Raw genomic sequence first — 13377 nt, forward strand, 5'->3', positions numbered from 1 at the left:
TTTCCCAATCATCCCAAAAGTACTTGATTTAAAACTCAGTCATTTTGATGTGCTTTGGCCATGGCTGAAAAAATATTGGTGATAATGTCAGCAATTAATGAATCCCAAAATAGATCTGTAGCCATTTGTGCCTTATGAGCTCTGTTTTTCCTTTACCTGATGTAGTAGTAATTCATTCAGGTTTCACATTTTATGTAAAATGTATCATGCACTTATAAGTAAACATTCACAATTTTATCCAAGTGAATATTTGTTGATGCTGATGATCCAAATTAATATTTGGTTTGCTGTGGGTGTTTTTGTTAAAGTGATAAACTAATCATTATGTTCGAACATATATTATCAGATCCTTAGCCTTGAAACGCAAGTGATTTCACTAATTATGTTAAACAGTATATTATTTTTAAAAAAACATAATTAGAACAACAAGGGTTGGCCTAATGTGCAAATAGCTTTGTGTGAGTGATTATCACTTAAAAAGTAAATAACAGAGGTTAAAGGTAACCAAGTCAGAGGTTAAAGGCAGATAATCCACTGAAAATTCACGTCAGGAAACACCATTTAAAAAAACTTGGAATTTTTAAATAAACAAAACCATTTCTTAGAACAGCAACAAAAGAAAAGACATATGTAGACATTTTGTGAACCCAAGTGTACATTGTTTCCTTAAATTACCTTCAAATGATTGACATCATGGTTTATAAAGTGTAGAAATTGATGGAGGCGTTTGGCTGTCCCCTCCTCTTCAATTTATTCAATTTGAAACAACAGTCCATTTAAGGGAAATATTCCATTTTCCTGCTTTCTCTTATAATGAGCATTGCCTTCATCACAGAGTTAAAAATTCACCTCTAATTTGATTTAATTGGCAGGACTATTAAACAAGGGAAGTGCTACCTGCAGGGATTCATCAGCCTGTTGAGAAAGCTCAGAGATGTTTTCATACTTGAAAACATTTGATGCCAGTTGGAGACCTTGTAAAAGTTGTTTTCCATACAGCATCCAAATATTTTTGTTCAGAACTGATTTACTGTAGAAACCTGGATCGTGAGGAAAATAACAAGGTTAATCATTTCCCCACTCAAGGGTTATTAGTAATCTTGTTCATTCTATCCAGAGAGCTTCAGTGTTTGTTTTTCTCCCTTTGCTTTAATACTACTAAATCCCCAAATAAAAGTTTCATTTGAATCGCCCTTTAGCTAATTAGGTTTTATATAATGAAGAAAAAAATTATCAGGCTAGTGTAGCTATATGGCAAATTGCATGGTGTGCTACATTAATTTTGAACTGTTTGCTGATGTTCTAGAAGGAAAGCTAAGGTCCCAGGTGAGATGCCTTTGGGACTTTGTTATATCATGTACCCAGTATTCTCATCACAGATCCATTTCATATTTGTGTAACTAGCATTTCACATTCATGAAACCTTTGTGGTTATCCAAAAATTGAATGAACATTAGGACATAGCTGCTTCTTTAATCCTGAAGAATAAATTAAATATTCCAATGAAGAAGGGGGAAGTATCCCCTACCTTAAAAAAAAAAATCCAAGAGGTTTAGCAATCTTTAGCAAACAACAATTGCCCACATTGAGCAATGTTGACTTTTTTCATGTATTAACCTTTTCCCAGGTGACTTTAGAATGTCAAGCCACTTTTTAAGTGTGAGCTGGTATCTGTACCTCTGCTGTTATCTCTGTGTATGGGCATCTGGAAATTCCTAGCTTAAACAAAGATTTGCCAAGATCTCTGAAAGGTCCTATGATGAACCTTCCAACATGTAACTGTGAACTAAGAGTGGGGTATCACTGAAGACTTCTTAGAATATCAGTAGAGGGCTGGCCAGCTAACTGCTCCACTTCCTGGGAACTGGAGGGAAATGTCCCCACATGTCTACAGAATTCCATTTTACAAATGGTGAATCGGAGCTTCAGAGTGTCTGAGTAACTTACCAAATGTAATACGGCCAGGAAGGCCTGTTTGACTCCGAAAGCTGTGCTCGTAACATTATACCAGGTGGAAGAGGTTAGAAAGAAAAATTCTAGATTTATTAACTCCTACTTCAGACTCTTTCCAATCTAATACATTGCACCTTAGACATGTTGATCCCTGAATTGACCCATTTCTGTGCAGGGAACTTTAGTGTCCTGGAGAAAAACAGAAGTTCATTTTCTGTTATCTCACTGTGTGGTCAACAGAAGCTACATTAAAATGTGCCCTTACTCTACCACCATCAATGATAAACATCCTCAGTAAGCTGAGGGAGAGGGGAAATGTAAAGATGTTACATATATTATAGAACATGTGACAGTTCATGAGATTAGCTATGCAAATTGTGAAACATGCTTGTACATATTCTATGACTGTAAAAATCCAAATGTTTACTTTATTGACATAGTCACTCATAGCAAAAAACATTCTGTGTGCCATTTCAAGGGCAGCCTTACCACTATTACATTAAAATGTATCTTCCCCGGCAGTCTAACGATGCTGTATTTCTGAGAGTAGGCAGCTCACTGTAAAGATGGTAAGATTACCTCCAAGGCCCTAGGGGTTTCTTCTGAAGAGCTTTAGGGTTTTCTATAGATTCCTTTGTAGACATCACTAATGTGGTTTCCAAACTCCCTGAGGAACAATAGCAATAACTCTACAAATCCAAAGGGACCTTGTGACTTTGTCTCTTCCTGACGTTTTCCTCATACACGCCTGGAAGAAGGATGTTTAATGAAGGCTCACTAACATCCTCTCAGCAGTGGCTTTTCATATCCATGGTGGCACCCTGTTTCCCACTGTATTTTAGAACCAAAAACTTATGTAAAAATTAGTCTTTTTAGGAAACTTAAAGAGCACTCATCCAACATCATCATTTTACAGACAAGGCAGCTAAGGCTTAATTGAATCATCTAAGGCATCTGGTGGCCAAGGCAGGATTCTAGCTCAATGTCCAATTTCCAAACTAGGACCCTTTAGAATTCATCCACCTTTCTCATTTAATTAAATGACTAATGTATGAAACACTATAAAGTAGACTATTCTAGAAAAAAAGAAAAAACATGGGAAAGCATAGTCACAATTTACTTTGGTTTTAAAGGGTATCCACAAAATGAGTTGAAAGCTGCCTATGATTCATGCTAAGGGAGTGAATGTGTGATAGAAGACAGTATTCTAAAACCCTAACTCTGAAGCTTTCCTGATATAAATAAAGTGTTTTTAGCCTTCTGCTTCAAGCTCCCTTTCAGCTTGATTCACTATGGTGTCAGCAATAGATGGTCAAGTTTAGCAATTCTAACCTAGTTCTCTCCAACTTACAGTGCAAAGAGTTTTCCTTGGGGCACGGAGGAGAAAAACTTTCTACCAAAGTCTAATTTTTATAACTAGAATCTCAGTTTTTCTGATTCATGAAAAGGAGTTTCAAGTGCCACAACCAAATTGTCGCATAACAGTTTTCTGAGTCTCTCCTTAATGGGAAAAAAAAAAAAAATCAGGCAAGATATATATATCTGATTCATAGTCTAAATTGATGTGCTTCTAAACTGAAAGAAACTTGAAAATTAACATTTTATCGTTGTGTTAAAAATCAAATCTTTTCCACGGTATTCCAAAATAATTCCTATTGCTTTCTGGACAATAGTATTAATCAATGTAGGCCCTAGAACCAGATTATTCCCTAAAGTAATTTGTATCTTAAGTGAGATTTTTACATATCCAAATCACTTGCTTTGGGAACAATTAAGATTTCACAAAATAGGGGGAGCACGTTATTACCTCTACTTCAATTCAGTAAGAACTGTTTATACTACAATAATATTTTTATTACAACAGCAACCACAAATAGAATAATAAGAGCTAACACAACATTGTAAATCAACTATACTTCAATAAAAAAAGAATAAGAACTGACATTTCTTAAATGCTCCCTACCATGACAAGCAAATATTGACTCATTCATGTAGCCTTGACAACAACCAGTAGGTAGTGTCATTATCCCATTTTACATATAGGAAAGCTTAGACACGGATAAGTTAAGGAGCTTGTCCAAGTGGTAAAACTGGGATTTGAATCCAGTCCAAGCTCTATTTACATGCACCATATCTTAAATAATTTTCCCCTAAAGAGGTATTTCCTAGGCTTCCCATAGATGTAGTTTGAAATTTTAGCAATGACAATAGAGTAACAGCATAAGATGGGCATTTCAGATATTTTGTTTCTTTTTAAAGGGGGCAGTGGTTGAGTATGTAGTCTTGGTCTCCATATTCCTCAAGCCAAAGTCTTTGGAGATCATCAAGATGAGTTCAATCCATTTTCCCAGATGTATGGGACGAGGATCCTTGAGAAGTAGGGATTTCCATAAAAGGCTATTCTTGAAGGATTGGCCATCTACAGTCCCACTGGACACATATGAAAATCCCTCCCCTTACCTCAGCAATAATTTCTTAACTCCAGTTTGGGTTTCACTATGACAGTCAAAGGTCCACAGTTACAATGTGCAGCAATAATTTTCCCTCCACACAGGGGATTCTTAATCCCCTAAATCCCCTAGATTCTCCAAAGGGCATGTGCTTCATTCCAACAGGCTTCATCCTTCTGTGAACTTTAGTGTGACACTGCTAGGCCATGAAAGAACCATTGGAGTGATGGGATTTAATGGCTGAGAGAAACCATGGAGATCTTTTTGTCCAGCACCTTTATCTTACAGGTAAAGAAATTGAAGTCCAGGGAATTAATAGCCAGACAGCTACTCAACAGAACTGGGACCAGATCCCTTATCTTCTGATTCCAGGGACCCTTTGCCTTGCAACACACTACCACTCTGAGACCTTCATATGACCCAAAGATATTCCTTAGTTAATTCATGAAAGAGTGAAATTAATAAATTCTGCAACAGTTCACCTAGAAGCAATACCAATACCTTTGACGTATTATAATACTTTTTTGTATTTGCAATGTCTAACTACTCGAAATAAGCGGCCACTGGCTAAAAGTTCTCAGAGGCTTCATGTTACTCAAAGACTTTTATTAGCATTGAATATGATAACACAGAATTTGTCCCAATTATACAACGAATATACACTCCAATGTGCCTAATTTACTTCTGGGAATTAAACATTTGTTAGTAACTTTGACTGAATATTTATATGTGCTAGGATCTTCGAGTAACAAGAGTAGCCAGAGAGTAACTGGCTAATTTTAAGTTGTTTTCTTACTTGGCCTTGCAATTATAAAACAAAATAAAAATTAAAATGTGATATTAAATTTAAAATTGCATGATGACCAAATATTAAAACATGTAAGCACAGACAGTAACATGCTATAGAAGCTTAGGGTCCACAAATTTCAATATTTTTTTTTTCAGGACATTTTTCCTCCCAAGGAAAAGACATCACGCATAAAATTTTGTCCCACTAGAGATATATATAGATTAGATTAGGACTTCCACGTGATGACTGCTGGTGGCTCTGAGTTTTAAGTTGTCAGGAAGGTTAGGCATCCCACATAATGAAAATCATTTGGAAAAAAATGTCTAATTATATTCCCAAGCAAACACAAAAGCTACACTCTCCCATCCCCCAAAAAACTATCAGAAGTACACAATACAGAAGAAAATACCTGCCAGGTAGGGATCAGATTGTAACTGAGGTGTCTATCTTGATAATTTCATACAGGTCAAGTAGTTAACAATTCAAAAGTAGAATGACCTACATTAATTTTTTACACATGTAGGAAGATCCTCAAAACGGAACCTCAGCATCCTAGGGAAAAATCATAAAAGAGTATACTAAAATATAGGCGTAAAATATTTATTACATTAGAATATGGAATAAAGCTTAATTTATAAAATTAATTTTCAAAGCTCACTTCTAACTTATATTTAGTATAAAATTTTTGTCTTTAAAGTTTTTTGGCAAAGCTTATTAACAAAATGATTAATTATATTATTACTTTCATTTCATCAAGAAAGTCAAGCCACTGAATACTTAACATTAAGTTTACAAACATCACCCCACATATGACCTGTATTTGCCTCTCTTACGGAAAATGATGGAGGGAACCATTTAAAAGAACTAAATTTTTCTTAATTTGATGCTAATAATATAAATAAATATATTTTCTATATAAAACTATAACAGTGGTTTGAAATCTCTTCTAAATAAACAATTTCTAGGGACTTCCCTGGTGGTCTAGTGGTTAAGACTTCACTTTCCAATGCAGGGGGTGCAGGTTTGATCCCTGGTCGGGGAGCTAAGATCCCACATGCCTCGGAGCGAAAAAACCAAGACGTAAAACAGAAGCAATATTGTAACAAAGGTAATAAAGTCTTTAAAAATGGTCCACATTCAAAAAACCTTAAAAAAAAACACCAATTTCTAGAAATCATTTGTTTTTCAAAAATGATCATTGCAGTTCAAGTAGGCTTAACATTCAGTCAATAACTTGAATATTTTGCCTACATGTTACCAAATATCTATTTATTTAGTAACACCTGGATACAGATGTGGAAAATTGTTACATTCTTTATTCATTCATAAATTTTGATGGATACAGCAATATCAATATTAAGATTCCCTTTGCTTTTATGTGTATACACACACACATACACACACAGAGTAACAGTAGATCAGCTTTTCTAACAAATGTTAAAAAACCAAAGTCATAGTGAAAGTTCCATGTCTTGCAAGAATGTTATTCACTATAATCTAATTATGGAGGAAACAATCTGATAATACCAGTTTACAGTAGCCTAGCCACTTGATATCAATTACTCAGTTATTAGATATTTACTGAGGCCTTCTGGAAGGCTTTGCCCTTCCTCAAAGAGATCCAATCTAATTACAGAGACAAGAAATAGACATAAAATGTAAACTAGCAATATTGAAACTTACGCCTATCCACATTATCAGTGAGAAATAAGGAGCACATAAGGTAACATGCTATAGGAGTTTAGAGGCAAGAACTCTCCTTGTGGACTTGGGTGGTCCCAAAGGACCACACTAGAGTTATGGTTTTGAGTTGATCTCAGTGAATGGTAGATTTGAGTCATGAAATGACTGCTTTAATTGTCATGGCCTATGTACCTTAGCAAAAATAGCTTTAAAGCCCCCAGTCCTAAAGCTGGCTCTTCTCCTGCTTTTCCAGAGTCATTTTTTTTTTTTAATACAGGTGAATCTAAGAAAGAAATACCATTAATTCTTAAATTAACAATGCTTATAATTTGATTGGAACCAATAACTTTAGAAATATATTTTGAGCTAGAAACATCATGAAAATATATATTAAAATAAAGAAAATATATACACACCCATACATACAAACCTTAGATATGATCAGAAGCACCTTGGACTATTCTCCTTAAGCCAGAACCACCAGTCATCTTTCTCTTTCTTTCTCTGAGAAATCGCATAAATAAAAAAAGGAAATAAATCCACTTCTTTGCAGAGATAATGGCTCACACTTAAAACATACCCTAAAGAATCTCTCCCGAAGACTAATGTAACAAGCTCGTATCTGTAAATATAAATTGCAGAGAATGGAATCCTCAAGTGAGAAATTATTTCTTTCCTGTTATCTTCTAGTTTCAGGCACCAGCTTTATATAACGATTTGAATTGCTGAAGTCCCTGTTTGGTTATTTGTAAGAACACTCTACTTTATTGCACAAGTTAATGTATATAGCTTTGTTAGGGAACAGGCTATATATTTAATGTCCATTCAATGTTTTGGGAATCATCAATTGCTTGCTCTTGTTTGGTGTGGGGGTATGTTTTGTTAAGTGCATCACAACCAAGTTAAAAAGCAGATGTGTGGTTTGTGTCTTTGTCCATATAGTTTTCTGTTTAGACCAAATGACATTATAGCTGAAAGTAACATACCCTGATTTTTCCTGGTGCATGCAGATCCTCCAAAGTTTAATAGGATATGGCCGAATATTTCTTCCCTTGAGGTTTCTAATCCAAAACAAGGTAGGAGCATGTAAAATTCCTACTGATATAAAATCCCACATGTTTAGGGGGAAAATCCCATACTCTATTTTTTAGCACTAAATAAGAGCATTATCATAAATGCCATGTCTTTGAAAGAATCATAATTCAAATATTTTTTTCTAATATGAAGTGTCCCAGAAATATTATAGTAAAAGTAGAAAAAGTAGAAAAAATTAGACAGCATAAAAGTTACGAGCACTTTATCAAATTTACATTGAATGTCAGCCATCCCAAGAGAAGCCTAGAGTTTGGTTGCCATCACAGTGGGGAGTATAAATAATATATCATAAAAACTTGTGAGTGACACAGGTTTCCTTCCACTGTCTCACTTTTGCTTTGCTTTGGTAAATTGGCTGTTACGTCAGTTGTATTGAGGGTCAGGGAAAATACATAAAGGCAGTATTGCAACCCCTAAAAGACCTGTTTTTGTTTTGTTTTTTCAACTGTCGTTCCTTATTGACTGACAGGAATTTGGATCTCTCTCTCTCTCTTCCCCTTCAACGTCACAGTGTATTTTCTCTGCTGAGGCTTTCCCTCTTTTATCCTTTATGAATTACCAATAATTTCTGCCAGGATTAAGAACAACGTGTTTTCTCTCTGTCCTTAGAGCAGTAATTATTTTCTGACTTCTAACATAATAAATAAATAAATGAAAGAAACTGACAGACAGCAGTGTGGTTACACAGGAAGAAATAGAACCTTTAAAAACTGGCCAATAAAATTCATAAGATTCAGTGTAATGTTAAAATTACATTAACGTCTAGCCTATAGATATACATAGACGTATATAAATAGTTTATATTAAAATAAAGTTGTCTTCTTTTGCGTCCTTCCTTCTCACAAAAAAGAGGCACATCTTTGGCTTCCACCTTCCTTTGTTACATGCAGGATGTTCCTTTTAAACTCTAATGAATACAGATGGAGGAGGAAGTGAGCAAAAGGAGGAACCAGGAAATAGCTGCTAAGCAAAACAAAATATATTAGCAATTTGTTGAGGAGTCAAATTGGAAGGGCTGCATTTTCAGTCCTTGATCAGAGTGATGAAATCAAGACTGTCCTAGATACATATATTACTAGCAAATAGAATTATCTTAATCATCTGCTCCAAATGAATTTTTTCAAGTTTCTGCATACATATGTAGAAGAAGAAATACAGATCAAGCTCAACCCATTAGTATAATTCTGTGAGGATTGTGGGAAGGTTTAGTGGCTTTGTTCCTCGGCAAGTTCAATGAGAGCATCTTCAGTGAACTGTCACTCAGTATTTCCCATTGAATTTCATAGCTCAACAAATTATACAAGACAGGATCTAAGACTTAACACTTCTCCACAGTAAGTTTTGTGCTGAACAAGATTATGCATTGTTTAAAACCTGAAACAGACCCATTTAATTATTTTGCTATGTTTTCTGTGAGTGTCACAAGACTAAAAGCTTTCAGAAATATCTTTAGTTAATGCCAGTTGCACTTTTTTAGAATGTGGATAAAGAGTTCAAATAAATTTATTTGAGAAGCTCACAGTTGAATAAAGTGCTTGAACTTGACATTTTAGCTAAAGGTGCACTTTCTAGCAGAGGTCAGTTCTGTGCAAACATAATTTATCTGGTCAACATCTGCAAAGAACATCAGGCTCTACCTTGTTTTTGCTATTTTCACAAGCAACACTTCAGGAACAATTGGAAAAGAAAGGCAGGCAAACTTAGAAATTCCTGCCATTAACACACTGATATCATATACGTAATAAATGTTGAGAAAAAAACTACATTTTTGAAAGGTGGACAGATTCGAGGTGACTCTGAGACTGAGATCCAGATTCCGCTGAATGGTTGACCATTGTGACTATCTGTAATGTCTAATCAAATCAGCAAAAATAATCTAACTGGTTTATAGGTAGATGAGATTACAGGTACACAGAGAGAAAGACATGGTGAATTGAGGCAATGATATTGCTAAGTAACTCAACAACACAACTACTATTTTAAGAGAAGAACAGTAGGGGATCCTAATATCCATATTGTTATTGGAATAATCTCTGCATAACTGCGTTCTTGATTTAAATGGTAATTCTTTTTGCCTCTGAAACTAAAGCTTCTAAACGTTATTACTGACAAGTTCAAACCATTTTCAGCCAAATACAAGACTTCCTTTGTGATTGAAGCAAACTCCCAGAAACAACAAATACAAATATTCTCTTCATTTAGGGCCACTTTTCAAGCGGGTTGATGATAAGTAATTACAATTTGAACGTTTCACTATTGTTTCTAATGTGCTGTTCATTCTTTTAAACCTATCCAGTTGCTCCCAAATTAACTTTGTCAACAGTTTCTTCTGTTCAAGTTGCAAACCACAAGAGAGGTAGGAATTCTTGGATTCATACAGTGATTTCATGGTGTTATGTGTTGTGAAACATTGCACTGTATGAATCTGGAATATCTGTGAAGTGTACCCATCAGCTTATTGGTGAGGCATGTTGACTGATAACGATCAATACATCAAATAGTACTGAGAATGTCATCTGTAAGAGGAAAAAAAATGCTTCACTCAGAAAGTTGACTGCTGCAAATTTAAAATGCTGCAGTATTTGTTTTCTGAAAGATTAATGTGTGAATAAGAATTATAACACTTTAGGTTCCTGTTTGGAACATGAATGTTAGAGTATTAACATTGTCACTCATTTGCATTGAAAATAAGGAAACTCACAGTGAGTTTCAAGGATGCTTTTCATGAGAACAGAATGGTAGGTTCATGTATGGTGCCCATTTGACAAATGAAATACCTTGGAATTTCTACTTCCAAATATTGTTTGAAATAAATTTGAACAAATACCAGTGAAGAGCTACACTGGGTTAAGCATTGATTATGACCCAAAAATAATAGTTACATTACTTTCTTTAAATGAAAGTGAGCAGAATCTCATCTGTGACTCATGAATGGCTCATTCCAGCTAGCTAGCATCTGTCATTCACAGAATGAAGATTTTTCAGGAAACATAAAGACTTCTGTTTTTATTTCACCATTTTCCTTTAAATGTCCTATGTGACAGGTGTGTCTTGTTTTCCACCCTTGACTGTTGGGTATATGTCATGTTTTAGGGAGTTTTTGGTTTGTTTTTTTTTTTTTCATGAAGCACCTCTTACAAAGAAATATATTTATTAACAATACCTAAATTTGGTTTGACCCACTTGGTGAAAATGACCATAATAGCTTCCCTATTCCTTATTGAAAAGAGTCAAATCATTTTCCAGATTTTAACTAACTTGAATTGTTCCTTCTGTGTCGTATAGAGAAAAGGAGGAAGCTGGTCAGAAAATGGGAAAGGGAAACCGATGATATTTAAACCAAGTCTTTAAATTTCCTCACAATGTACTTTTACATATCAAACATTGGCAGTGCCCTTCTGAGGGGAATCCAAGTGGATTTGAAATTTGGGGAACTAAGTTGTTTAGGAACAGAGCAGCCACAAGTTCATAGGGTGTCAAGCCTATTTTGGACATGTGTGCATATAATAAGCCAGTCATTGATGCCACGGTAGGGATGTCCCTCCTTATCTATGATATGCAAACCTACACAGAGAAACCAAGGAGGTGAAGGAGAAAGGAAGCATTAGGGACCTTATAGAGTCCATCTTTTTTCTGTCATATCAAGCACGGGATATACAAGAGGACTCTTGACCTGAAATTTGACCCTGTATCATTGAATCTCTACTTTCTTGGGGTCACAGCACTAATGAGATCTGAACACATTTCCACAGGCAGGAAAGAGCCACCTAATGAAGTAGATTTATCATAGAATAATCCAGATTGTTATCAAATGATGTACATGGAAGGGCTTCAAAAGCTACCTAAGGTTGCAAGACAGAGTTGGGGGTGGGTGAGAATCAGGAAAATGCTGCAGCCACTTCATTCCCACCCCTGGGGGAGGCCCCTGGAGGCTTGTGACTTTGCTAATGTAGTGAAGGGAAAATACTTTATAAGAATTCTAATTCCTTCAGCTTCTGTCTATCTAAAGTCTTTTTTTCCAAATCCTTTCTTTTTGAGTGACTACAGTAAATCTCCACCAGCTCTGACTTTGAATAAACTTTCCTCATTTGGCCCCAGCATAAATAAATAAACCTTCCTGTGCCACATTCAGAGTACTTTATCTTATATTCTGTAACATATGTCATATTATGATACATTGGTGACGTAATAATGGAATTAGAGGCAACATGGGGAATAGTAAGAAAGAAGACACCAAGACATTTAACACCCCCCTTCCTATTCTTAACATTCTTTTTCTTTCATTCTCTTTCTCTCCAACCTTTTGTTTTTCTATAACTCTTTCCTCCCCAGGCCTTCCCCAGCCAGTCTCAGTCAGAAAGTGTCTTTAAACCTTAGAAGAGGTTTGGATCTTTCCTGATCTAGAAAGGCAACTTTGAACACTCCTTCTTCTAAAATGCTGCTCGCTTAACTAGCCAGTTATTACGTACCATATTATCATAACTGCCTTGTATGATGTCATATACATCAGATGGGGTATTTTGCTCCCCCAGGGAAATTTTGGTTGTCACAGCTTAGGAGTTGCTACTGCTTCTAGTGGGTAGAGGCCAGGAATGCTTCTGAATATCCTACAACATATGGGAAAACCACGGATTATTTGGCCTAAGATGTCAGTAGTGCTGAGGTTGAGAAACTCTGCACTGGACTCTTCAGGACTGGGCTTCATGGTCCAACGTGGCTCGTTGGTCTAGGGCTATGATTCTCGCTTAAGACTGGACCTCGTTCAAGTTGTCCCCTGGTATAAGGTGGTCCTCAATAAATATGCATTGCCAACGCATGCCATGCTACACCATGAAAATGTGTTTTAGAGGACCCTGTTAGCTTGTTTGCACAACAGTAATTAAAACTTGTCTGAAAAATAAAATATAGCCTACAGTGTGATTTGAGATTGCAAAAGTATATAAAACCATAGCAATTTTTGGAAATCTCCTTTTTCCTAACTAAACTAATCTGCATAGACATATAGTCAATTTTCAGCTAAAATATTTAATAACTCAGTTATAGTGTGATGTATGGCTGTTGTTTTTCTCAACTCTTTAATATTTAAGGTATAGCCAGACTCTTACAGAATTTGAATGGTGGAGGAATGAATTTAAAAATAACTTTCCTCTGTGTCTTCCTTTGTTTCCCAAAGTAAGATGCCTCAGGATCATCACTGATTCGTTGACATCGATTCATTCATTCGACAACATTTTTTGAATGCTTAGTATTTTGAGTTCTGTTTACATCTGTGAACAAAATGGACACAGTCTGCACACATTTATTTACACTCAAAGTATAGGGGAGAAATTTTTTTTTTAATTTAGTCTTCAGATACTCTAGGTTCTACAAAAAAATTAAACAGGATTAGTAAATGTGGGAGGGGGG

At 35.5% G+C, this 13377-nt stretch overlaps 1 protein-coding gene across 8 annotated transcripts in view; it reads left to right on the forward strand.

Annotated features, from left to right (window-relative positions):
- The window catches only part of NTNG1 (netrin G1), a 336631-nt gene that overhangs the window by 257465 nt on the left and 65789 nt on the right, over nt 1-13377 (forward strand). For 2 of the 8 annotated variants that reach the window (XM_067727086.1, XM_067727083.1), the window contains exons 6-7: nt 7887-7952; nt 10268-10327. The exons of 4 other annotated variants lie outside the window; for them this stretch is intronic. In XM_067727086.1, the coding sequence (XP_067583187.1) occupies nt 7887-7952; nt 10268-10327 (126 nt within the window). The remainder of the gene's footprint in view (nt 1-7886; nt 7953-10267; nt 10328-13377) is intronic. 2 more of the 8 variants (XM_067727081.1, XM_067727084.1) reach the window with 1 other exon arrangement.

This window comes from Pseudorca crassidens, chromosome 2, assembly GCF_039906515.1.
Source record: "Pseudorca crassidens isolate mPseCra1 chromosome 2, mPseCra1.hap1, whole genome shotgun sequence".
Taxonomy (NCBI): Eukaryota; Metazoa; Chordata; class Mammalia; order Artiodactyla; family Delphinidae; genus Pseudorca; species Pseudorca crassidens.